This window comes from Osmerus mordax, chromosome 11 (assembly GCF_038355195.1).
Source record: "Osmerus mordax isolate fOsmMor3 chromosome 11, fOsmMor3.pri, whole genome shotgun sequence".
Lineage (NCBI taxonomy): Eukaryota > Metazoa > Chordata > Actinopteri > Osmeriformes > Osmeridae > Osmerus > Osmerus mordax.
In genome coordinates this window covers 18415703-18443244 of record NC_090060.1, presented here as the reverse complement: position 1 = coordinate 18443244, position 27542 = coordinate 18415703, and the positions used below count along the sequence as shown (strand labels likewise).

At 48.8% G+C, this 27542-nt stretch overlaps 1 protein-coding gene across 2 annotated transcripts in view; it reads right to left on the bottom strand.

Moving 5' to 3' along the window:
• Positions 1 to 996: 996 nt before the first annotated feature.
• Positions 997 to 27542, bottom strand: part of slc36a4 (solute carrier family 36 member 4) — a 59212-nt gene continuing 32666 nt past the window's right edge. For both annotated transcript variants that reach the window (XM_067246915.1, XM_067246916.1), the window contains exon 12: positions 997 to 2098. In XM_067246915.1, the coding sequence (XP_067103016.1) occupies positions 1782 to 2098 (317 nt within the window). In that variant the 3' untranslated portion in view covers positions 997 to 1781. The remainder of the gene's footprint in view (positions 2099 to 27542) is intronic.

Below are 27542 nucleotides of genomic sequence, written 5' to 3'. Positions count from 1 at the left end.
CCTACCACTGAGACATTAAGGGGAGTGCTGTTGATTCAGTCACTGAAAAAATGTGATACACACAAACCATAACAAGCACATGATGACGACAACGTTTCCTGGTCCAATCACACGTTGATCCACCATATCACATGTCACACAGCAGAAAAAACATGGCTGACGGAGGGATGAGCCACAGTCCATCCTGTCAACCAATATCAACTTCCTGACTTCGCCTTGAACCAACTTGGTCATCGTTGGTTAACTCCCTCAGGTACAAACGTTAGTCATCTTTGTTTTGCAACCCAGGAGTCACTCTTTTCAGTGTTAAACAAGATTTCTGAGCTATAAATACATTTGCGTTGTACAGAAGCTTTGGGAATCATGGAATATCCAAGGTTGGTCCTGGTTCTCTCAAGGGGAGCTATGATGGTCCTGGTTCTCTCAAGGGGAGCTATGTTGGTCCTGGTTCTCTCAGGGGGAGCTATGATGGTCCTGGTTCTCTCAGGGGGAGCTATGATGTTCCTGGTTCTCTCAGGGGGGAGCTATGTTGGTCCTGGTTCTCTCAGGGGGAGCTATGATGGTCCTGGTTCTCTCAGGGGGAAGCTATGATGGTCCTGGTTCTCTCAGGGGGAGCTATGTTGGTCCTGGTTCTCTCAGGTGGGAGCTATGTTGGTCCTGGTTCTCTCAGGGGGGAGCTATGTTGGTCCTGGTTCTCTCAGGGGGGAGCTATGTTGGTCCTGGTTCTCTCAGGGGGGAGCTATGATGGTCCTGGTTCTCTCAGGGGGAGCTATGATGGTCCTGGTTCTCTCAGGGGGAGCTATGATGTTCCTGGTTCTCTCAGGGGGAGCTATGATGTTCCTGGTTCTCTCAGGGGGAGCTATGATGGTCCTGGTTCTCTCAGGGGGAGCTATGATGGTCCTGGTTCTCTCAGGGGGAGCTATGATGGTCCTGGTTCTCTCAGGGGGGAGCTATGATGGTCCTAGTTCTCTCAGGGGGAGCTATGATGGTCCTGGTTCTCTCAGGGGGAGCTATGATGTTCCTGGTTCTCTCAGGGGGAGCTATGATGGTCCTGGTTCTCTCAGGGGGAGCTATGTTGGTCCTGGTTCTCTCAGGGGGAGCTATGATGGTCCTGGTTCTCTCAGGGGGGAGCTATGATGGTCCTGGTTCTCTCAGGGGGGAGCTATGATGGTCCTGGTTCTCTCAGGGGGAGCTATGATGGTCCTGGTTCTCTCAGGGGGAGCTATGATGTTCCTGGATGCTGGGCAGGTTTGGGTCCGGTCTCCTTCCAGCAGTCTCTGGTCCACTGAGGTCCTGGTCTCTCACCAGGCTTGTGAGATGTTCCTTGTGTAGTGCCGTATGAAGGGGTCCTGAGAACAACTTGACTGGCATGACCAGGGTCAAGGTCAATGGGTCAAGGTCACTGCCTCCTGGGGTGGAAGGGGGGGGGGGAGCGAGGCGTTAGGGTGAACTGTGTAGCCTGCAGAACAGTGCTGATGGTGATGGTTGGGTGATGGGGTTGGGAGAAGGCTCGGCGTGGAGGATGTTAGCCTGTACTAGCTTAGGACTCGGCTATGCCAAGCTTGACGGGATCTGGGTTTCTCTGGTGCTAGAGTGTGGTATGTTACTTCAGTAGGTAAATAGCTTTCATGTATGTTTGGTCCAACATGTCTGTTGTAGGAGAGGTGCCTGTTCAAGGGTCATGACCTTCATCCAGTCACAGCAGCAACCTGGAGAAGGCCGTTCAGACAGGTGTCCCTGCTGGAGACCAGGTGAGGTCACACAAAGATCATTAGAGGAGGTCACCCCAAGGTCACCCCAGCAGGAGTGGTCCAGCTCTGGCCGGCAGTCGGCAAGGAGCTGCCGGTCTGATTGTGCGTTGCCGTGACGACCTCCGGTGAGATGATCTCCGCCAGCGTGACGTAGGTGCCGGCCAGGAAGCCGACGAAGCCGACGGAGGCGATGAGCAGGTCCTTCAGCAGCATGGCCGGCCGCCGCCGCTCTGAGAAGGTGATGAGCTCCACAAGCGGAGGGAAGACCAGCGCCAGGGCACTGCTGCTCACCGCTCCCACCAGGGAGATGACCAGGTCCAGCTTGGGGATGAGGACTGCCCAGGAGACTGGGGGAGAGGGGGGAGGGGAGAGAGAGAAGGGTATAGGTTATTCATATGGGCATGGTAACAGATGTCTAGAAGCAGTGATGGTGTTTCAGACCCTTAAGGCTAGCTAGCCTCTCCCTCCCGAAGCAGCATCACACCTCTGAAATGGAACATTCCCTTTTAAATTGGCCTTCTAATTTGACTTAAAAGCTAGTGAAATAGGGGAATGTATCCAAGTACAGTAAGTCTGTTTGGGATAGCATTGGTATGCCAACAGTGTTCCCTGTTGGACCAGTGCCTGGGTGTGGATATCTACCAAAGAGGTGGGTGGAGGAGAGAAGGATTAGAGTGGAGGATTCATGAAGGACACTCACACTCACCTTCATCCTGCTCTGATTAGAGCAGAGCACAATATTCTCGCTCTGGGAAAAGCCCAAAAATCCAAAGTGAATAGCAATCGGCTTTATCATCTAATTTGCATGTGCACACAGGGAGCATCTAGACTCGCATAAACACTGTTTGATCTCTGTTCTTGGAGCACTAGCGGAGTGCTAGCTAGCAGCACCATGGATGCACAGGGAAAATAACAAACACAAACATACAAGCCTACTGTGCATCAGACATTTTCAGTGGTTATTTAGATCTATATATATATAAATATACAGTATAAAAATTGATACATACATATACAGTATCTACAGGATATATAAGTATGCCCTAAACATATCAGGGCTGTCAACCAATCATATTTGAAGTTTTGAATCATGTGTTCCATAAGAGCACACAACTCAGAACTGGTCTCTCTCTCTCAGAGAACCAGTCACCTGGTTCAGGAGTCACCTGGTTCTTCACAACATGAAAACTTGTTCTGTAGGTTCTGTTCTGTAGGTTCTCTAAAGCTGGTCTAGTTTAAATAAGATCCTTCACAAACATATGGTCTGGTTCTTTTGGACTTTTTTCAGAAATATACATCTCATTGAATCATTTCATTCACTCCAATTGAAATAATTTGACAGCTCAATTAAACTAAGCAATGAAAGGACTGAATATCAAAAACACTATTATGAAAGGGAAGGCTCACTTCATGTGAGACTAGTTATTAGAAAATGAAGTGTTTTACGCAACACTCAGGAACACCCCCAGTCCCATTTCCGCAGGGAGAGAACAGGTGAGTAATAACAATGCAGATAAACTGTCTCCCACATGCTAATTACTGTCGCATGGCGTTATTCATGCAGAGGTGACTACGTTTAAACATTCTCATAATAAAGACAATGCGTTTGCAGCACTGATTCTGACCCAAAACTGTCAAATTTGAGCATGTAAACAAAGGTCAACTCTGCTGAACATTCATTTACAAAAGCCTCTTTGCTTAACAGAAAACTTGACATTTCTTTGATATGACAGATGCACCGTTACATGGTTTGTGATCCGATACAGCCGCAAGATACACAACAAGAACCTCGAATCTCCAATAAGCACTTTACCAACCTTTATTCACTCTCAAACTCTTACTGAAAATGTCCTATATTTTGTGATCCAACTTTCCAGATCAATATCTGTCTGTCTCTCTTCAGTCTGTCACCTTCAAGCCTCGTACATGGCTCCATTTCCCAGCCTCCATCGTCCTAATCTCTCCCACCTCTTGATTCTCCTCTCTGGCTGAGCATCACTAAAGTTCTGCCCTCCTGTGTCAGCTTGGATCTCCTCTCAGAGCGTGTCTCTTCCTCCAGGACCGGAAAACCTGAAAGCACAACTGTTCTCTCCTAGTTCTCTGTAGTGGACACTGTTCATTTATTCATGGGAACAAGAGCTGCACCCGTCCACAGTCATGCTGAGCCGATGGGTCCATTAGTGTCGTTTTGCAGGCCTAAGAAGGGGTTGTTTTCCAAAGCAACATGTTAATGTCTCAGAGGGTTAGGGTTCCTTTACCATGAGACTAACGAGGGAGGGAGCACAGAGAGAGAGGAGAGGAAAGAGGAGAGAGATAAGAGAGGAGAGGAGAGAGAGAGAGAGAGAGAGGAAAGAGAGGAGGGTAGAGAGATGGACAGACATCAAGAAACAGCACAGGGTGATGGAGAGGGGAACAAGCAGATGAGTGAAAAGGACGTATATATATATAGATAGAATAAGAGCGAGTGAGTCGGAGAGAGAGACAAAGAGAGAGAGTGAGATGGAGAGAAACGGAGAGAGAATGACAGAGAGAGAGAGGTCCAGCCTCACCTCAGTGCTCAGTGCATGTCAGCTCTAATTACTTTGTGTCTCTTCCCAGAAACGAGCTGTATTAGGATGTCTACACAAATCAAACCTCAGTGGGATAAGTCCCTGGCTAGCGTCGCTGCTGACGACTCTTAAGCTGCACAGGAACAACCCAGAGAGCAAACTTGTTAGCATTTCTGTACGTGGCGTTAGATGAGCAGGAATCATTATGGCACCATGTAGATAATCCTGATCTCACACCCAGAGAGAATTAATCAGGATTTCCAGAGGAGCTGGGTTGGAAAAGGCGATAATTCACCTAAACTCTGGAATGAGCCCACACATCAGAACCTTTATGTCTCCAGGCAACGGATGATAACAGGAGAAAAGGACAGATTTGTACCTAAGCGAGGAAGGATGACAGATATGAAAGTCAGGAGAATTGTGACACGTAATCTGTGTGAGAAGCAGTGTCAGGGTGGTTCATCTGAGTCAAGCTGAGACTGGAAACATGAGCAGCTCCACTAAACTGCATTACATGAAAAGAAATTGCTTGCTCAATAGATTCAATTCGTCCACAAAACCGTTTAAATGTTTCATTTTTTAATCAATTTCAAATGACTAAATGTAATAGTTTTGCATGTCTATAATTTGTAAAAAAAATAAAAGAAAAAAATTCTGGCCAATATTGGCCAGAAGTTTATTAATATTAAACAGGCAGATAAGGGATTTCCTGAGGAGAAACCCTGAGGCAACAGAACCTGATGCCTCCAGAAGGCTGAGTGTCTATATAGCAGGATGTGTATATATATATATATATATATATATATATGTACAGTATATATCCAGTCCCTCCTGACTGCATCACTAGCGGCTCTCAGCTGGAGGGATTACAAGGAGAACTTCTGGGGATGTGCTCTGTCTGCCAGTCCTCCGTGTTCCTGTACCATGACGCCTCAGAGTCCTGCTCACTCCGTGTTCCTGTACCATGACGCCTCAGAGTCCTGCTCACTCTGTGTTCCTGTACCATGACGCCTCAGAGAGAGTCCTGCTCACTCTGTGTTCCTGTACCATGACGCCTCAGAGAGTCCTGCTCACTCTGTGTTCCTGTACCATGACGCCTCAGAGAGTCCTGCTCACTCTGTGTTCCTGTACCATGACGCCTCAGAGAGTCCTGCTCACTCTGTGTTCCTGTACCATGACGCCTCAGTCCTGCTCACTCTGTGTTCCTGTACCATGACGCCTCAGAGAGAGTCCTGCTCACTCTGTGTTCCTGTACCATGACGCCTCAGAGAGTCCTGCTCACTCTGTGTTCCTGTACCATGACGCCTCAGAGAGTCCTGCTCACTCTGTGTTCCTGTACCATGACGCCTCAGAGAGAGTCCTGCTCACTCTGTGTTCCTGTACCATGACGCCTCAGAGAGAGTCCTGCTCACTACGTGTTCCTGTACCATGACGCCTCAGAGAGTCCTGCTCACTACGTGTTCCTGTACCATGACACATCAGAGAGAGGGAGGGAGAAAGAGGGGGGGAAAAAGAAGGAGAGGGGGGGAGAGAGAGGGAGAGTGAGATGGGGAGGGGGAAAGAGACAGAGGGAGAGGGGGAGAGAGGGAGAGAGAGAGCGAAAGAGAGAGGGAGGGGGAGAGAGAGCGAAAGAGAGAGAGGGAGGGGGAGAGAGGGAGAGGTGAAGATGGAGAGGGGGGAGAGAGAGAGGGAGAGAGACAGAAAGAGAGAGGGGGAGAGAGAGAGAAAGAGGGGGAGAGTGAGAGGGAAAGAGAGAGGGAAAGAGAGAGGGAAAGAGAGAGAGGGAGGGTGAAAGGGAGGGTGAGGGGGAAAGAGAGAGAGGGAGCAAGAGAGAGAGGAAGGGGGAGAGAGAGGGGGGAGAGAGAGGAAGGGAGAGAGAGAGGGAGAGAGAAGATTCCCCTGCTGGCTCCTGCTGTTACGTAAGACGTGTGTTATGAAAGGATGGGAGGTAATGGTGGGAGAGTGTGTGGCACATGCTTTTCAATCCCGGCCCTCCCTCCAGGACTCTACTGCCTCTAGTTAGGAGGGTTCAGGACTCTACTGCCTCTAAATAGGAGGGTCAGGACTCTACTGCCTCTAGTTAGGAGGGTCAGGACTCTACTGCCTCTAGTTAGGAGGGTTCAGGACTCTACTGCCTCTAGTTAGGAGGGTCAGGACTCTACTGCCTCTATTTAGGAGGGTTCAGGACTCTACTGCCTCTAGTTAGGAGGGTTCAGGACTCTACTGCCTCTAGTTAAGAGGGTTCAGGACTCTACTGCCTCTATTTAGGAGGGTTCAGGACTCTACTGCCTCTAGTTAGGAGGGTTCAGGACTCTACTGCCTCTAGTTAGGAGGGTTCAGGACTCTACTGCCTCTAGTTAGGAGGGTTCAGGACTCTACTGCCTCTAGTTTGGAGGGTTCAGGACTCTACTGCCTCTAGTTAGGAGGGTCAGGACTTTACTGCCTCTAGTTTGGAGGGTTCAGGACTCTACTGCCTCTAGTTAGGAAGGTTCAGGATTCTACTGCCTTTAGTTAGGAGGTTTCAGACTGCAGAGCAGAGCTAAGCTAAGTTTTACTACCATTAAAAGACTATAGAGATTAATGAGGCCTTGCACAAGGGAGGGGCATGTAATCCAATAACAATAACAGGGCTAATAGTCGCCACAGTTCACTTTAAGATAGTGGACCAGTCCAGCAGACACCAGTAAACCTAAAACCAGGATTAACTTTGAGTAATAAATATGAATAAATTATGGTGTAAGCTAGTTCCTTGCTAGCCCCCTGCTAAGGCCCCTGGCTAAGGCCCCTTGGTAGTCCCTACAAGGACCCAGCTAATCCTCTGCTAGCTTCCTGCTAATGCCCACCACTAGCCCCCAGCTAACCCTCTGCTAACTTCCTGCTAATGCCCACCGCTAGCCCCCAGCTAACCTTCTGCTAACTTCCTGCTAATGCCCACCGCTAGCCCACAGCTAACCCTCTGCTGGCTTTCTGCTAATGCCCACCACTAGCCCACAGCTAACCCTCTGCTAGCTTCCTGCTAATGCCCACCGCTAGCCCCGGCTAACCCTCTGCTAGCTTCCTGCTAATGCCCACTGCTAGCCCCAGCTAACCCTCTGCTAGCTTCCTGCTAATGCCCACTGCTAGCCCACAGCTAACCCTCTGCTAGCTTCCTGCTAATGCCCACTGCTAGCCCCTAGCCAGATAGTCAGTCCTGTACTCTTTGAGGCTGCCCTGCTCTGTCAGATATCAGAAGCTGCTTTGATGCAAATTCCTTTACAATTTTTAAAGGGATTATCTGGAATCGTTCAAGGGGGTGTCCGCTCCCTTCATCCTTTTCGGAGATGATTGCCCACAGTGAAACCGTCCAAAATAAACCCACTCACAGTAATGGAGAGGGGGGGAGGAATTACAGGGGAGGAGGAGAGTTGAGGGGGAAAGACAGAGGGAGGAGAGTGAGAGAAAGAGAGAGATCAGAGAGAGGCAAGAAAGACAGAGAGAGAGAAGAGAGAGGTGGGAAAATGGAGTGATATCTCAACACAATCTTGTTGTTTCTCAAGAATTTGTTGGGTGAATACAAATTTGAATAGTTTATGAGGGATAAATTGAACATAAAAAAGTATAGTAACCTGGCAACAGAATTTTTGCTGAATTCCCTCTCTCCCTCTCCCCCTCTCTCCCTCTCATTCATTTCAATCACTCCTCCCTCTATTTGTCTTTTCCTCTCATATGATGTTATGATTGTTAAGATCATTATGTTGTTAGCATAAGTTCCTATGAACAGTAGGTGGCCTTAACTTTATCATCATCTTCAACAGGACACACCAAGGTCACCTGATAACCACATAACCCTAACCCTATCCATGAAGATACCAGAGCCTTGAGAAACAGCCTGAACCTTCAGACTTCCACCCAGCACCACAGCACACACACACAGAGTGAGAACCAGCCTAAACCTAACCTTCAGACTTCCACCCAGCACCACAGCACACACACACAGAGTGAGAACCAGCCTGAACCTAACCTTCAGACTTCCACCCAGCACCACAGCACACACACACAGAGTGAGAACCAGCCTGAACCTAACCTTCAGACTTCCACCCAGCACCACAGCACACACACACAGAGTGAGAACCAGCCTGAACCTAACCTTCAGACTTCCACCCAGCACCACAGCACACACACACAGAGTGAGAACCAGCCTGAACCTAACCTTCAGACTTCCACCCAGCACCACAGCACACACACACACAGTGAGAACCAGCCTGAACCTAACCTTCAGACTTCCACCCAGCACCACAGCACACACACACAGAGTGAGAACCAGCCTGAACCTAACCTTCAGACTTCCACCCAGCACCACAGCACACACACACAGAGTGAGAACCAGCCTGAACCTAACCTTCAGACTTCCACCCAGCACCACAGCACACACACACAGAGTGAGAACCAGCCTGAACCTAACCTTCAGACTTCCACCCAGCACCACAGCACACACACACAGAGTGAGAACCAGCCTGAACCTAACCTTCAGACTTCCACCCAGCACCACAGCACACACACACAGAGTGAGAACCAGCCTGAACCTAACCTTCAGACTTCCACCCAGCACCACAGCACACACACACAGAGTGAGAACCAGCCTGAACCTAACCTTCAGACTTCCACCCAGCACCACAGCACACACACACAGAGTGAGAACCAGCCTGAACCTAACCTTCAGACTTCCACCCAGCACCACAGCACACACACACAGAGTGAGAACCAGCCTGAACCTAACCTTCAGACTTCCACCCAGCACCACAGCACACACACACAGAGTGAGAACCAGCCTGAACCTAACCTTCAGACTTCCACCCAGCACCACAGCACACACACACAGAGTGAGAACCAGCCTGAACCTAACCTTCAGACTTCCACCCAGCACCACAGCACACACACACAGAGTGAGAACCAGCCTGAACCTAACCTTCAGACTTCCACCCAGCACCACAGCACACACACACAGAGTGAGAACCAGCCTGAACCTAACCTTCAGACTTCCACCCAGCACCACAGCACACACACACAGAGTGAGAACCAGCCTGAACCTAACCTTCAGACTTCCACCCAGCACCACAGCACACACACACAGAGTGAGAACCAGCCTGAACCTAACCTTCAGACTTCCACCCAGCACCACAGCACACACACACAGAGTGAGAACCAGCCTGAACCTAACCTTCAGACTTCCACCCAGCACCACAGCACACACACACAGAGTGAGAACCAGCCTGAACCTAACCTTCAGACTTCCACCCAGCACCACAGCACACACACACAGAGTGAGAACCAGCCTGAACCTAACCTTCAGACTTCCACCCAGCACCACAGCACACACACACAGAGTGAGAACCAGCCTGAACCTAACCTTCAGACTTCCACCCAGCACCACAGCACACACACACAGAGTGAGAACCAGCCTGAACCTAACCTTCAGACTTCCACCCAGCACCACAGCACACACACACAGAGTGAGAACCAGCCTGAACCTAACCTTCAGACTTCCACCCAGCACCACAGCACACACACACAGAGTGAGAACCAGCCTGAACCTAACCTTCAGACTTCCACCCAGCACCACAGCACACACACACAGAGTGAGAACCAGCCTGAACCTAACCTTCAGACTTCCACCCAGCACCACAGCACACACACACAGAGTGAGAACCAGCCTGAACCTAACCTTCAGACTTCCACCCAGCACCACAGCACACACACACAGAGTGAGAACCAGCCTGAACCTAACCTTCAGACTTCCACCCAGCACCACAGCACACACACACAGAGTGAGAACCAGCCTGAACCTAACCTTCAGACTTCCACCCAGCACCACAGCACACACACACAGAGTGAGAACCAGCCTGAACCTAACCTTCAGACTTCCACCCAGCACCACAGCACACACACACAGAGTGAGAACCAGCCTGAACCTAACCTTCAGACTTCCACCCAGCACCACAGCACACACACACAGAGTGAGAACCAGCCTGAACCTAACCTTCAGACTTCCACCCAGCACCACAGCACACACACACAGAGTGAGAACCAGCCTGAACCTAACCTTCAGACTTCCACCCAGCACCACAGCACACACACACAGAGTGAGAACCAGCCTGAACCTAACCTTCAGACTTCCACCCAGCACCACAGCACACACACACAGAGTGAGAACCAGCCTGAACCTAACCTTCAGACTTCCACCCAGCACCACAGCACACACACACAGAGTGAGAACCAGCCTGAACCTAACCTTCAGACTTCCACCCAGCACCACAGCACACACACACAGAGTGAGAACCAGCCTGAACCTAACCTTCAGACTTCCACCCAGCACCACAGCACACACACACAGAGTGAGAACCAGCCTGAACCTAACCTTCAGACTTCCACCCAGCACCACAGCACACACACACAGAGTGAGAACCAGCCTGAACCTAACCTTCAGACTTCCACCCAGCACCACAGCACACACACACAGAGTGAGAACCAGCCTGAACCTAACCTTCAGACTTCCACCCAGCACCACAGCACACACACACAGAGTGAGAACCAGCCTGAACCTAACCTTCAGACTTCCACCCAGCACCACAGCACACACACACAGAGTGAGAACCAGCCTGAACCTAACCTTCAGACTTCCACCCAGCACCACAGCACACACACACAGAGTGAGAACCAGCCTGAACCTAACCTTCAGACTTCCACCCAGCACCACAGCACACACACACAGAGTGAGAACCAGCCTGAACCTAACCTTCAGACTTCCACCCAGCACCACAGCACACACACACAGAGTGAGAACCAGCCTGAACCTAACCTTCAGACTTCCACCCAGCACCACAGCACACACACACAGAGTGAGAACCAGCCTGAACCTAACCTTCAGACTTCCACCCAGCACCACAGCACACACACACAGAGTGAGAACCAGCCTGAACCTAACCTTCAGACTTCCACCCAGCACCACAGCACACACACACAGAGTGAGAACCAGCCTGAACCTAACCTTCAGACTTCCACCCAGCACCACAGCACACACACACAGAGTGAGAACCAGCCTGAACCTAACCTTCAGACTTCCACCCAGCACCACAGCACACACACACAGAGTGAGAACCAGCCTGAACCTAACCTTCAGACTTCCACCCAGCACCACAGCACACACACACAGAGTGAGAACCAGCCTGAACCTAACCTTCAGACTTCCACCCAGCACCACAGCACACACACACAGAGTGAGAACCAGCCTGAACCTAACCTTCAGACTTCCACCCAGCACCACAGCACACACACACAGAGTGAGAACCAGCCTGAACCTAACCTTCAGACTTCCACCCAGCACCACAGCACACACACACAGAGTGAGAACCAGCCTGAACCTAACCTTCAGACTTCCACCCAGCACCACAGCACACACACACAGAGTGAGAACCAGCCTGAACCTAACCTTCAGACTTCCACCCAGCACCACAGCACACACACACAGAGTGAGAACCAGCCTGAACCTAACCTTCAGACTTCCACCCAGCACCACAGCACACACACACAGAGTGAGAACCAGCCTGAACCTAACCTTCAGACTTCCACCCAGCACCACAGCACACAAAGAGAACAACTGCAGCAGATGAGTTTCTTTTGAATCTGGAGCCAGAAGATACGAGAAGTCTGCTCTCAAGCTGCTCCTTCCCCAAGCTGGAGAAGACAAGGAGAGACATGTAGGGCAAAGAGGCAGTACTCTATCGCCTACCAGAATCCACATTATCACAGAGTATCACACACTATCACTTATCATAGAGCATCACATTATCAAGCTTTTCAACAGCACACAGAACAAGAGACAATTTTTTCAGGTTGAGAGGGTCCGCTAAAGATAACAAAACAGAAAACATGGTGTGAATCTCCACAGGAGCAGTGTCGTCAGGGCGGGAAGAGTGGGACATGAGGGAGTGTCCTCATGAATACTGACACAATATCATCAGCCCACATCAACACTATTATTCAACAGCTATTTCTAATGAAAACCATAAATAGACAAAACAATACTGGGAATAGTGCTGAATGCGAATGCATGAAACATATATAAAAATGTGGAGCCGATTAGTTTTCCAAAGACAGACTGTGATTACTATTATGAATGCAAAATGACTGCTTACTAGTACACAGCAGGCAGACTCATACATGACGCTCTCCCTGTCTGTTCCTCTCTCCCTGTCTTTTCCTATCCTCTCTTGCCGCCGCCCCCCCCCTCTCTCTCTCTCCCCCGCCCCCCACCCTCTCTCCCCCCCCCCTCTCTCTCCCCCGCCCCCCACTACCGCCCCTCTCTCTGTCTCGCGGTATGAGTCATCCTTAGTGAAGTGTATCCTCCAGCAGCTGGATGGCTAGACAGCTACTATTGTTGGCTTTTCCCTCCACACTGAGTAGGGTGAGGTGTCTGGGGGTGGGGTGTCTGGGGGTGAGGTGTCTGGGGGTGGGGTGTCTGGGGGTGGGGTGTCTGGGGGTGGGGTGTCTGGGGGTGGGTTGTCTGGGGGTGAGGTGTCTGGGGGTGAGGTGTCTGGGGGTGGGGTGATGTGTCTGGGGGTGGGGTGTTGGGTGGGGTGTCTGGGGGTGGGGTGTCTGGGGGTGGGGTGTCTGGGGGTGGGGTGTCTGGGGGTGGGGTGATGTGTCTGGGGGTGGGGTGTTGGGTGGGGTGAGGTGAGGTGTCTGGGGGTGGGGTGTTGGGTGGGGTGTCTGGGGGTGGGGTGATGTGTCTGGGGGTGGGGTGATGTGTCTGGGGGTGGGGTGATGTGTCTGGGGGTGGGGTGAGGTGTCTGGGAGTGGGGTGAGGTGTCTGGGGGTGGGGTGTCTGGGGGTGGGGTGTCTGGGGGTGGGGTGTCTGGGGGTGGGGTGATGTGTCTGGGGGTGGGGTGAGGTGTCTGGGAGTGGGGTGAGGTGTCTGGGGGTGGGGTGTCTGGGGGTGGGGTGTCTGGGGGTGGGGTGTCTGGGGGTGGGGTGATGTGTCTGGGGGTGGGGTGATGTGTCTGGGGGTGGGGTGATGTGTCTGGGGGTGGGGTGATGTGTCTGGGGGTGGGGTGTTGGGTGGGGTGTCTGGGGTGTCTGGTTAACCCCCTCTGGGCTGCCCTCACAGAGGAGGAGTAGAGAGCAGGTGGTGAGGAGGAGGAGAAGGTGGTGTCTTTCAACAAACGCCTGGCATGCACAGCTTCCTGGTTGTCAGCATCCCACATCAAAGAACCAATTCAGAACTTTTCAGAGGCCAGCTCACCAGACACTTCTCCCAGATATCTCCTTCCTAGCAAATCTTTATACAGAGAAAGATCAATTGAAAAGAATCACTGAAACAGAAAGAGGTGCTTGCGTCTCTGGATGGTTTAAAGCTATGGATCTTTTCAGACCTGTTTGTGTCTCACTAATTACCTTTTTAATCTCTGTCTCCCTCAATTAGCCTCAAGGTAACCCGAACCGTGACCTCTCAGAGCCCAGAGAAGAGAGACATCTCTAAAAGCCTTCTCTATTTCAGTCTCCATTAGGAACATCCAGCCAGAGTGGGTTTTTCCCCGTCTAAAAACAGGGTTAGGGTTAGGCGTCACGCAAGGCAGGTGTCACGTGTTCCATTCACAGAGAACTCTGGCAGAACGCTAACTGGCAGAGCCGTGAACAACCATATTGATCGGTTGTAATTCTTACTAATTAATTCTTACTTTCGACCCGTGAGATCATATCGTACCCTGTTGTGAGGGGCAGAACAGACATGCAGGCAGGCTCTCGGCTTGAGGGCCCAATTAAAAACAGCACCAGCCTGTCCATGGCTGAGTGCCGAGCCGGCAGCCAGCGGGATGCAGAGCTGGAGGTGTGGAAGGAACACATGCAAGTCAGCTTGAGAGGGAACACACCTCACAGGACCCAGGGCCCTCTCAGGGATGCCCTGACAAGAGCAGGAACACATCTGAGAGAAGCCTACTATCTATCAGTTGTGCTAGGCTGCTCTTGGCTGTACACTTACTGTGGCTCCGTCTCGTAAATAGAGAGCGCCTACAACGTTGTTTAAGATGTTGCACTTAGGATATGATGTTGTTTTTAATTGCACTCGATGATTATCCGAATTATGTAATACTGTAGTTGAATATATTGATGTTGCACTGTGGTAAATCTACAGTTCCTTGGTCTCACCACTGTGACACCATGCACTTCTGATCCTAGATCTGCTGCTGGATTCTCCATGCATTTGCATTACATTTACATTTAGCAGACGCTCTTATCCAGAGCGACTTACAGTAAGTACAGGGACATTCCCCCGAGGCAAGTAGGGTGAGGTGCCTTGCCCAAGGACACAACGTGATTGCACGGCCGGAATCAAACCGGCAACCTTCTGAGTAATAGCCCGATTCCCTAACCGCTCAGCCATCTGACTATGGGCACCTTTTCTGTGTCATTTTGGATGAAAGCGTCTGCTACATGAATAAAATGTCAAACATAAATCTTGATTTTGGATAAAGTTTCATTTTTGATTTGACAAGAGTGGGGTGTCTGGGATCAGCATCATCTTCTCTCAAATGTTTTGGACAGAAACCTTTCGAATCAGTGGCAACACAAGGCTTAAATCTGAATTAAAGTCAGCTTTAAGGCCTATTGTGTTTTAGGAATGAATAAGTGAATCCCTTTTAAATCTCCAGGATTAAAAAGCAACAACTACCCTTCATAAGGATTTCCCAGGATGATAAATTTACCCGAAATCTGCAACCCAACCCAACGCCAGAGAAGCAGAGTCCTATTCCAGACAGGTGTCTGAGTCTAAGTATCGATGTGTAACTGACAACATCATAGGAAGTCTGAAAGTGCAGACTTCTATGCCATTCCAAATGTGTCATTTCTCTGGTTCTGCCCCTAAACCACATGATTCATATGTGAATACTTACTGCAGTCACTAACAAATTAAACTGAATTTATTATTTTAGTTGTCAAAACATGACTTTTTATTTTAACGACATCTAATGTAATTTATCCTGTGATATACTCTTGTGGTTTGTCTAATTGGATCCTTGTTACAAACAAGGCTGTTGTTGTTGAGGGGGAGCAGCGTATCTGCTGTGCTCTAAAAGGACTGTGAGGCTAGAAAGTTAAACTTTCTCTCTTTCTACTCACCATAAAACAGCCAGACAAAGTGTGTCCTCGAATATTAATTTGATTATTAGTCATAAAGGTTTATACAGTGTTTTCCTCCTCTGTAATGAGGCTGCCCCCACAGGGAGGATCATCTATCACACCACTTGATTATTCACAACTTTGTGTTTCTGAAGCTCACACACACTACCTGGTGAGGAGGGGATCACAGTACCTGGTGAGGAGGGGATCACAGTACCTGGTGAGGAGGGGATCACAGTACCTGGTGAGGAGGGGATCACACTATCTGGTGAGGAGGGGATCACACTATCTGGTGAGGAGGGGATCACACTACCTGGTGAGGAGGGGATCACACTACCTGGTGAGGAGGGGATCACACTACCTGGTGAGGAGGGGATCACACTACCTGGTGAGGAGGGGATCACACTACCTGGTGAGGAGGGGATCACACTACCTGGTGAGGAGGGGATCACACTACCTGGTGAGGAGGGGATCACACTACCTGGTGAGGAGGGGATCACACTACCTGGTGAGGAGGGGATCACACTACCTGGTGAGGAGGGGATCACACTACCTGGTGAGGAGGGGATCACACTACCTGGTGAGGAGGGGATAACCCTAACCCTAACCCTTTGTCTTACGCACTGAAACAGACCAGATGTATCTTTGGAACAAAACTCACAGAGCTTAAATCCCTGAAACAGCAACCACCTGCAGTTCACACCTCCATACACACGATCTATATCTTCACAACCACACATCTATAACCAACCAACTAGAAACATCTAACCAAAACATTGTCACGGTAGCATCCAAACTCTGAACTGAGGCTGTGTGATGAATTCCAACTGCAACTTTCAGAGGGATTTTCTGTGTTTTTTGCTTAATTCAGTCTCTGGGAAAAAGTATTCCCTCTCTTACAAGCCTTTAGTGTTTCCAACCATTAGCATTGTTCTTTCATGTTCTCTGTTCGGGGGTCCAGACTGCTCTCTCCCCTGGAGCGGATACAAGGTGCGTGTCATGAGGTGTCTCCCAGAGAGATCAAAGGTGAACGTTTGAGTGCCTGACGAGGCCATCAGGGGACAAGCCTGGTCTGACACGTGCCTGACGAGGCCATCAGGGGACACCTGGTCTGACACCATGTCAGGTCCGTCACGGCACTGTGAGAGTAAGTTCACAGACTGTTCAGTCTGTCAAGAGAACAAACCCGGCTGTGCTGTTGCAGCTGTGAGAGTAAGTTCACAGACTGTTCAGTCTGTCAAGAGAACAAACCCGGCTGTGCTGTTGCAGCTTGCTCCATTTCCAATAACGAGTCTCTCTCAGAACCAACAGATCACGATTCAATAACTGCCCTCCTCTGGCTCGTATCATGAAGCTAACTGCCCTCCTCTGGCTCGTATCATGAAGCTAACTGCCCTCCTCTGGCTCGTATCATGAAGCTAACCCTCTGGCTAACGCGCTTCTCCTGACAAACTGGACCTCGTTGTGGGGATAACCGGTAAACGAGTTAGAAAACATTCAGAAACACTATGAACCAACAGAGGACACATCACAAAGAATCACCGGCCCAAAGCAAGGGCCTTAAAACAACTGCAGCTCCACAGTGATGAAGAGAGACCTTTTGGAACAGCTTTCTTGAAGGCAGAAAATACATTTCAGTTGAATTCCATGGTTGGAAAAATTAATATAAACAAATTGATATGGGGGAGACATGCATGGGCATTCCTCTGTAATATGATCTTGAATCGTCCATTCCTCGGAGGGGTAGGGGCTTGTTTCATTATTTACAACTTTGATGGTGTGTAGAGCAAATTAATCCACTAATTACTTTTCTAAACGGGTAATGTACTCACAGGGAGATATGCTAACATGCTTATGAAGCTGTTTTACCAAGACAAATGACTCTATACTGTACCACTCTGGTACAGAAATGTAGGATTACTACGCCTGAGGGTGCGAGCTACACAGCCAAGCACACATTCCACACCAGAACACAGTGTGTGTGGGACACAGTCAGGACTGTTGAAGGTAAAATTTCAACGATTCTCTTTTGCTTTCACTTTTGTTTCACATGTGTAATTAACTGGAGTCAGGTGGCTGAGCAGTTACTGAGTCGGGCTAGTAATCTGAAGGTTACCGGTTTGATTCTTGGCTATGCCAAATGACGTAGTGTCCTTGGGCAAGGCACTTCACCCTACTTGCCTCGGGGGGAATGTCCCTGTACTTACTGTAAGTCGCTCTGGATAAGAGCGTCTGCTAAATGACTAAATTGTAAATGTAAACTTATAATTCATATAGATAATTTATGGTAAAATTTTGACTTATTTCATTTGTTTATCTTGGAAAATGTTGTTTAGTTTGATCAATGTATAATATTGACTATTAAGTTTCTGGGGTGGGGCCCACGAAAAACCACATAGGTTTCCCACCTGATTGTGTTTTTTATCTTTATATTGTTTTAATCATTGTATAAATGCGAATAAACAAACAAACAAACAGTCAGGACACAGTGTGTGTGGGACGCAGTCAGGACACAGTGTGTGTGGGACGCAGTCAGGACACAGTGTGTGTGGGACGCAGTCAGGACACAGTGTGTGTGGGACGCAGTCAGGACACAGTGTGTGTGGGACGCAGTCAGGACACAGTGTGTGTGGGACGCAGTCAGGACACAGTGTGTGTGGGACGCAGTCAGGACACAGTGTTTGTGGGACGCAGTCAGGACACAGTGTGTGTGGGACGCAGTCAGGACACAGTGTGTGTGGGACGCAGTCAGGACACAGTGTGTGTGGGACGCAGTCAGGACACAGTGTGTGTGGGACGCAGTCAGGACACAGTGTGTGTGGGACGCAGTCAGGACACAGTGTGTGTGGGATGCAGTCAGGACACAGTGTGTGTGGGATGCAGTCAGGACACAGTGTGTGTGGGACGCAGTCAGGACACAGTGTGTGTGGGACGCAGTCAGGACACAGTGTGTGTGGGACGCAGTCAGGACACAGTGTGTGTGGGACGCAGTCAGGACACAGTGTGTGTGGGACGCAGTCAGGACACAGTGTGTGTGGGACGCAGTCAGGACACAGTGTGTGTGGGACGCAGTCAGGACACAGTGTGTGTGGGACGCAGTCAGGACACAGTGTGTGTGGGACGCAGTCAGGACACAGTGTGTGTGGGACGCAGTCAGGACACAGTGTGTGTGGGACGCAGTCAGGACACAGTGTGTGTGGGACGCAGTCAGGACACAGTGTGTGTGGGACGCAGTCAGGACACAGTGTGTGTGGGACGCAGTCAGGACACAGTGTGTGTGGGACGCAGTCAGGACACAGTGTGTGTGGGACGCAGTCAGGACACAGTGTGTGTGGGACGCAGTCAGGACACAGTGTGTGTGGGACGCAGTCAGGACACAGTGTGTGTGGGACGCAGTCAGGACACAGTGTGTGTGGGACGCAGTCAGGACACAGTGTGTGTGGGACGCAGTCAGGACACAGTGTGTGTGGGACGCAGTCAGGACACAGTGTGTGTGGGACGCAGTCAGGACACAGTGTGTGTGGGATGCAGTAAGCGCCCTCCTGTCTGGAGGGTTGATGGTGAAACCATCCAACCTCTAAAGCCATGATGATCCAGCCATGGTGCAAACTCCACAGACTCATGATGTCAGAGCGCTCATCAAGGAAGACAGCAACAGGCCACAGGGGAGGAGCAGTGTGTTCAGGTCTAACAGGGGAGGAGCAGTGTGTTCAGGTCTAACAGGGGAGGAGCAGTGTGTTCAGGTCTAACAGGGGAGGAGCAGAGTGTTCAGGTCTAACAGGGGAGGAGCAGTGTGTTCAGGTCTAACAGGGGAGGAGCAGTGTGTTCAGGTCTAACAGGGGAGGAGCAGAGTGTTCAGGTCTAACAGGGGAGGAGCAGTGTGTTCAGGTCTAACAGGGGAGGAGCAGTGTGTTCAGGTCTAACAGGGGAGGAGCAGTGTGTTCAGGTCTAACAGGGGAGGAGCAGTGTGTTCAAGTCTAACAGGGGAGGAGCAGAGTGTTCAGGTCTAACAGGGGAGGAGCAGAGTGTTCAGGTCTAACAGGGGAGGAGCAGAGTGTTCAGGTCTAACAGGGGAGGAGCAGTGTGTTCAGGTCTAACAGGGGAGGAGCAGTGTGTTCAGGTCTAACAGGGGAGGAGCAGTGTGTTCAAGTCTAACAGGGGAGGAGCAGAGTGTTCAGGTCTAACAGGGGAGGAGCAGAGTGTTCAGGTCTAACAGGGGAGGAGCAGTGTGTTCAGGTCTAACAGGGGAGGAGCAGTGTGTTCAGGTCTAACAGGGGAGGAGCAGTGTGTTCAGGTCTAACAGGGGAGGAGCAGAGTGTTCAGGTCTAACAGAGGAGGAGCAGTGTGTTCAGGTCTAACAGGGGAGGAGCAGTGTGTTCAGGTCTAACAGGGAAGAGGGCCGGGACTTAAAGGTCACATGGCATGAACATTTCACTTTATGAGGTTTTTTAACATTAATATGAGTTCCCCTAGCCTGCCTTTAGTCCCCCAGTGGCTATAAATTGTGATAGGTGGAAACCAAGCCCTGGGTATCCTGCTCCGCCTTTGAGAAAATGAAAGCTCAGATGGGTCGATCTGGAATTTTCCCCTTATGTCGTCATAAGGGGAAAGGTTACCTCCCCTTTCTCTGCTTTGCCCGCGCAGAGAATTTGGCCCGCCAATGAGAAAATGACCTACGACCGTCCAAGCGCGATATTGGTTTTTCCTCGAGACATCATGGCTTGCAAACGACCGAAGCATGGCAGTTAGCCCCGCCTCTCCCCTCCTCATAGCATTTAAAGCTACAAACACAGAAATGGCACGTCCTAATGAAAGCGGTATTTCGGGAAAGAGACTTCAGATACAGTATTAGGGGACCACTAAGGCCTATATAAAAGCATCCAAAAACAGCATGTCATGGGACCTTTAACAGGAGACAGCTGACCGACAGTTCAGCCATCAGTTGATCCCTGCTGGTGTCCAAGGACTGCACACCTGGTACCTGGGCGCTGCTGTGAGGGGCCTCGCAGACTCAAGGACTGACGCACCAAAAGGGAGTTTGTTGAAAGAGAGATGAAGAAAGAGGAATCACATGTCAGTATTCAGAGGGGACAAAAAACTAATGAGATCAGGAGGGTGGAGTGCAGCAGGAGGAGCGAGATGGGAACAGGGAGAAAGAATGAGAGGGGGAGAGTGAGGGGGGAGAGGGAGAGGGGTGCCCTCTACAGCTCTCCACTCTACTCTGAACCTCTCTGCATCTATCTCTCCTCTCCACCCCTCTCTGCTCTAGATCTGTGCTATGCTTCAGTCGGCGCTGCTCTCCAGAGATGAAAAACCAGAACAGTTATGTCACCATGTTCGGCATTCAAATGAGAAACCAGTGAGTTCTACTCATTACAGATATGAAATATGAATAAAACATCCTTCATTTATTTGTACGCAAATCTACTCATTCACTGAGGAGGTAAAGTGGTGATTTCATAAAATAGCCCCTAGAGGAGAACAGCGATGCACAAACACCATATTGAATTCAGCCGCTATTTTACGGATCACATTCAAATGAGGCCTTTGTTGTTTTCATAACACTTGATTAGTAAGTAAGTAAAATGTATTTGTATAGCACCTCTCGCAGATAAAAAGGGTTCAAAGTGATTACTGATGAAACTCAAATCCATCCTTTTTTCCCTCCCTCCCTCCCTCCCTCCCTCCCTCCCTCCCTCCCTCCCTCCCTCCCTCCCTCCGTGCCAGGTGGAGGTGAGGAGTAGCTTTCGTGTTGAACTGTCACAACACAGTTAGTTTACTGTGCTCATGGTGCTCATAGTTACTGCATGTCGCTCCCAGGGGAGAAAACACAACCCTAGGGCAGAGCCTGATTCCTGAGCACAGATAACGCCTCTAAAAGAAAACACAGCATACTGAGCTTGTGTTCATGTGTGTGTGTGTGTGTGTGTGTGTGTGTGTGTGTGTGTGTGTGTGTGTGTGTGTGTGTATGATCGTGTGTGACATGTTTTGACACCACTGGTGTAAAGTGAGATGAGATAGATCACCTCTGACCTCCAGCAGACTGAGTCAATATCATCCAAGCACAAAAACCAATGTAAACAAAATGACATCATTTTGTTGTTGTGGCAACTATTACTAATATTATTCATATCACTGTCACACTGGAAGCATTCAATTTCTTCCCAAGTACAAACTGAAAACAGCCAAGAGTGAGCTGTCAACGTGTGGCTAGAATATTCACACACACACACAGTTTCACTATTCCTGTCTTTGACAGTGGGGAGAACCTAGAAAGCTGATGAAGCTGAAATAGCTCATTCATTAGGCTAATTGCAGCCTCAATTTGACCCTGCAGTCTCTTAGCTGTGAGTCTGGAAGGTGACCGAACAACCTTGGGAGGAAGAGAAGAAGAGGAGCAGGTGGAGGAAGAGAAGCAGAAGAGAATGTAGCTGTTCAAGATAATGCTGCCCTGTCTTTAGTCTGTGTGTGTGTCTTTGGTAGTGTGTGTGTGTATGAGTGTCTGGGTTATAGCTAGGTTGTTTGGGAGGAAAGCTGTAGACAAAACCCAGATCTCCATTCCCACTTCATAGTTTTCAAAGCATTGGCTTTTTCACAAATAAACCCTCTGGATAAAACCTATTGAATCTTGATCCTCTTCAAGAGTGAAATATTGTCCTCTTGTGAGAGGGATTTGGCAGGGAGCTGAGAGCTAGCTTCCCCGGGACAAAGACGTCTGTCTGAGAGGAGAAGCAGCAGATCAACATCAGCACAGCTGATCTCCACGACACCTCAGCCAGGCCTCCTGTGGTAACGCCGGGCGACTCAGCGCTGGTTCAACACGGCACAGCTCTGCTGCCTTCAGAGAGCTGCTTCAGAGAGAACCCTAACCCTAACCCTAACCCTAGCCCATCCAGACATTACATGTCAGGATGTTTAGCAGGACAGAGTCCAAAAGGTTTTTACTTTCTACTCTCATCACTCCATGGAAAAATGTACAACCTTGATCTCTAAATCATTTATCTTTATTTATACATTCGATACTGTCAGAAATAAGGTCACCTTCCCTCTTCCGTGAAGAGCCAGAAGGAGATCCCAGATGGGAGGTGAGATTAACAGACAGTTGTTCCAACTGCTCAAGGTTTCAGACAGTTTCAGACAGTTTGGAAGCACACTTGTAGCACCCAGGTGTGCTGTCTGCTGTGAGAAATTCTGGAAAGCAAACCTGTGAGTGTGCATGCGTGCGTACGTGTTTGAAACACAGTGTGAGATCCTTAGAAGCCAGCAGTGTTTTGGTCACTGCAGAATTTCACGTAAAAGCTAACATACGTATGCTAATGCTAACACAGCGGGTGTATGAGTCAAAAACTTCCAAGTTATTCAAACAAGCCAGTCTCAGCTCACTTATAATACGTCAGTCAATCTCCAAATCAGTGCGAATTCCGATAACTAATTCAACAGAAGTAACAACAGATTTATTGTACAAAGCTTAGTCTCAACAGAATCTAACAGCTGGCTTCAGTCAAGCAGGCTGCCTCAGGATCAACTAATCGCAGACTTAAAGTGCTGGTGAGTGATATGCTGCTGCAGCGGTGAGGCGCCTCTTCATTTGAAAATGGTTTCCGTATTCCGGCACAGTCTCATCCAAGCTTCAGGGGCCTGCGGCAATATGGAGTGTCACATTCTAGATGAAACACTGGAACTTAATCAATTATTTCCCTGTTGTGATTAAAGTCTGCTCCTCTCTCCCAAACACTACGCTGCTTCAAATATATTTTTTTAATTCAACAAGAGGAGAATTCAACTGCTGAGAGAAAGGAATCATTGATGCCGGGATGATAAATTGTAATAACCATGAGGATGAATAGTTGTATGAATGAATGAATAGCTATAAATAGTGAAAACGGATGAAAGCAACTGAGGAGGCAGTGATCCAGCCTCACTGCAGCTTTTACTCTTCAAAGCTGTGGCGTCCTAAATGGCGATAAGCAACACATCATTAACCAATAAGCTTTCTTTCTAAATGATAACCACATGGAAAGTCACAGCTTGAACTACTGTGAGGGGCTCTGGAACACTACTACACTACGACTACTGTGAGGGGCTCTGGAACACTACTACACTACGACTACTGTGAAGGGCTCTGGAACACTACTACACTACGACTACTGTGAAGGGCTCTGGAACACTATTACACTACGACTACTGTGAGGGGCTCTGGAACACTACTACACTACGACTACTGTGAGGGGCTCTGGAACACTACTACACTACGAATACAGTAAAGGGCTCTGCAGTACTGTCAGGTAAGGACAGGTGGGCAAGGCTTTTCGATGCTCCTTTTCCATAATCTGGGAGATTCCAGGGCAGGGGAGGATAGTACACAACCTGAACACACAACATACTGCTGAACTTCCTGATTTCACATGTTCATCCCAGCTCCTCTGCAGAGGGCCAGACAACAGGAAGGAAGCAGCACATGTTCATCCCAGCTACTTCAAAGTTCTCTGGGTTCTTTTTGGCTTTCATCCCCTCCAACGTCACACTCTAGCCTGACGGACTTTTCCAGCGACAAGGTCAGACAGTTTGAGAGAGAAACGCAGGGTCTTGGTGCTGTGGGGCCCCAGAGGTAGTCTCTGCCAGAGAGATATTGATGAGTTTTGTGACAAGGGCATTCACAACATCTCCTCCAGGAGCCCCGCTGACACGCCAGCGGCTGGCCCTGTCATCAGCTCGCCGCGCCTGTCCTCTCAGGCCTGTTGTGGGGAAACAAGCCTCTCCGCAGCCCAGGTAAGCCCCGCCAAACTGGTTCCTGTCAGCGCAAAAGCTCATGGGATAGCTAAATCAATATGTCATACAGCAGCATCTGCAGTAGATAAAATAGGACTGCATATAACAATGGAAAACGCTGAGATAAAATATATATGTATGTATTTCCGGAGCTAAAAATGGGAGAGCGTTGGTAGGTGTTATTTTAAAGGCACAGAGAATGTCTGCTCTGGGTGAAGCCAGTCTTCCACATCATCAGTACGAGCCAAGGACACCCTTCCACAACATGGCACATGGGACATCAGAGAACTCTGATAACAACAGGAAGTTGTCTCTCTCTTGGCCTCACGTCTCGTCTCCTGCATCACGTGACTCTGAAGCTCCTCCTTCAGTCAAACCGCTCAGAAACATCTTTCTACCACCACAGCATATTTCGTTGAAGGCAAAACTGAACTGGAGGAGTCAGAAGACAGCTGGTTCCACCAGACAGCAGAACGCTACGCTGGTTCCACCAGACAGCAGAATGCTTTGCTGGTTCCACCAGACAGCAGAACGCTGGTTCCATCAGACAGAAGAACGCTGGTTCCATCAGACAGAAGAACGCTGGTTCCATCAGACAGCAGAACGCTTCGCTGGTTCCACCAAACAAGGGAATGACAGGTGAAGGATACTTTGATTTAAAATACTACTTTCAACCGCTGAGTTAATGATTCTTTGATCGTAGTGAGTCACAAACTGAGTCATGCAGCAGAACAGGCAAGGAGTCATTTTACTAGTGAGACAGGAAACACAAACCTGGCTTTTATCTCAAGTGTCTGAAGTTGACCTGAAACTGTCAGCAGAGCTACAGACTACAGACCATCCTGGCAGCATGGCAGACCCTTCCCCCTGAACCCTGACCCTAGCAGCTTAACACTGATTCCAATTCTTGCAGCTGAAGGTTGTGTGCATACGTTTACATTTGATATGGAATGCTTAGGATGTCCTAATATTAGGATAATTCAAACCAACTTACCTGTGGGAGTGATGAACCCCAAGAGGGCAGCAGTCATGCGGAGGAGGAAGAGAGAAAACAGGAGAGAAAAGGGAAAAAGGGAGGCCTTTATTCATCAAAGGAGATACATCCCTCCATGTAAGATTATCAGAACCTTTCTTTAGTCTGCTTCACTCAGCTAGGTTGGTCTGAAATATCCAACAGTGTCTTAATGGCTGCAGTCCTTACTTCCCCAGAAGTGAGCATGTTTTTCATCCTATCTGTCTCTCTCAAGTACACAATGATGCATCATAAATCTGAACAATCTCTCACACACACACACCATTAACAGGAACAGCATCCAATGCTTTATTAAGATGACAATATTGACAAATGGATCAATTACCCACTTATCCCTCCTTGGAGTATTAACTGAGAACAGTAAATCTGGGAAACAGCAACGGTATAAACACGTTACAGTACTAATTACCTGATTTGCAGCCAGCAGAGATGGTAAAAGTACAAACATCCTTCACACAAGTAGAAGTACAGATACTCAAGTTTAAGTAAAGAAGTATGGGCTCTGACATATACTTAAGTAAAAAGTAGTCATAGCTACTACCTGTTTTAGTGTCACTATAGTGCCAGGAATCTTGATACAGACATTTTCGAACCTCTCCCTCACATATGGCCATGGGTGATCAGGAATGTCTCTATTCTCAGTCATGTCGACATCGCTAACTCCCTCTGTCACATCCAAAATGTACCTTTTTTCCCCAACCACAGTGAAAAGAACAGAGAAGCCTAAAACAGAGTTGATTAAAGCAGAGCAGAGCACAATAGAGAACAGTAGAGTATAGTCCTCTTTTTTGGGGAAACTTTTTCCCCAAATACTTTTTCAACCTTACAAAAAAGAAAATATATAAATAAATAAAACAATCAAATCAAAATATTAAGTATTTTTACAACCTTTGGAAACTTTTTTTTCGAACCTATTAAAAAAAATATGTTTTCAACCTTAAGAAACCTTAAGAACCTTTCTAAACTTTTTCCCCCCGAAAGTACCCGAAAATGTTTGTTGCCTTTCGCCTTGCTCCATGGTAGGTTCGTAGAATAGCTTACGTTTGTTGTGCGTGATAGGCAGGAAATTAAAAAAGGTGTGCAATGACAAGAAATAATTCTGATCATGCCACCAAATACAGATTAAAACTAAAGTAACGAGACCCTCTTTAAAATGTAATAAGTAGAAAGTACAGATATTCATGTAAAATGTATTAAGGAAAGAAAGTAAAAAGTTTTCCAAACAATAAATAGTGAAGTAAAGTACTGATACAAGAACAATCTGCGCAAGTAGGGAGTCAGGTGGCTGAGCGGTTAGGGAATTGTGCTAGTAATCAGAAGGTTGCCAGTTCGATTCTCGGCTGTGCCAAATGACGTTGTGTCCTTGGGCAAGGCACTTCACCCTACTTGCCTCGGGGGGAATGTCCCTGTACTTACTGTAAGTCGCTCTGGATAAGAGCGTCTGCTAAATGACTAAATGTAAATACACTAACAAAGTATTGTTACTTTGTTACTTACTATCTCTGGCATTCAGTGATAAGTGGATAAACTCTGATACACTACTGCAAGTCTCATGTGTCCTTAACTTTGTCAAGTTATGTTTTTGTGAAAGACCTCCACCCATATTTCCCACTACCCTCCTTCTATGTTTTCTTCTAACACCCAGGAACCAACCAAGAGCCCAACAAAATGAGAAGACCCACTCCTCCAATCCAGACAGATGCCTGGTCCAGAGGCTGTCCCCTCCTCACCCCCCCTCGGCCCTGCTCTTATGTAGGTCATATCTGGAGTCAGCCAGGCTCTCACACACCGATGAGCTGCTGATGGGAAATGGATTCTCTGCTGATGAAGACGGAGCGATTCAGCCTCGCTCGCCCCGCTACACCGCTCGCCTCGTTTCCAACTAAGTGAAAGAAGAGAAGGGTAGTTTCAAGAAGAACGCAAAAGAACCGACCCGATGAAGACTTCCTGACCGTTAACAAGACGAACCAGTCTCAAAACGTCCTCGGATCGGCAGGTTCTAGAGGGCAGCTTCCTGATAGGCAGGTAAAAGAGAACAGCTTCCTGATAGGCAGTTACTAGAGGACAGCTTCCTGATAGGCAGGTAAAAGAGAACAGCTTCCTGATAGACAGGTACAAGAGAACAGCTTCCTGATAGGCAGTTACTAGAGGACAGCTTCCTGATAGGCAGGTACTAGAGGCCAGCTGAAAGAAGCGTTTTGTTAAGAGCATTTTGTTTAAACGAGCCACAGCTCAACTTAATTTAAGATCCCCCACCCCCCAAATAAAATTCAGTTCTCTCGTATT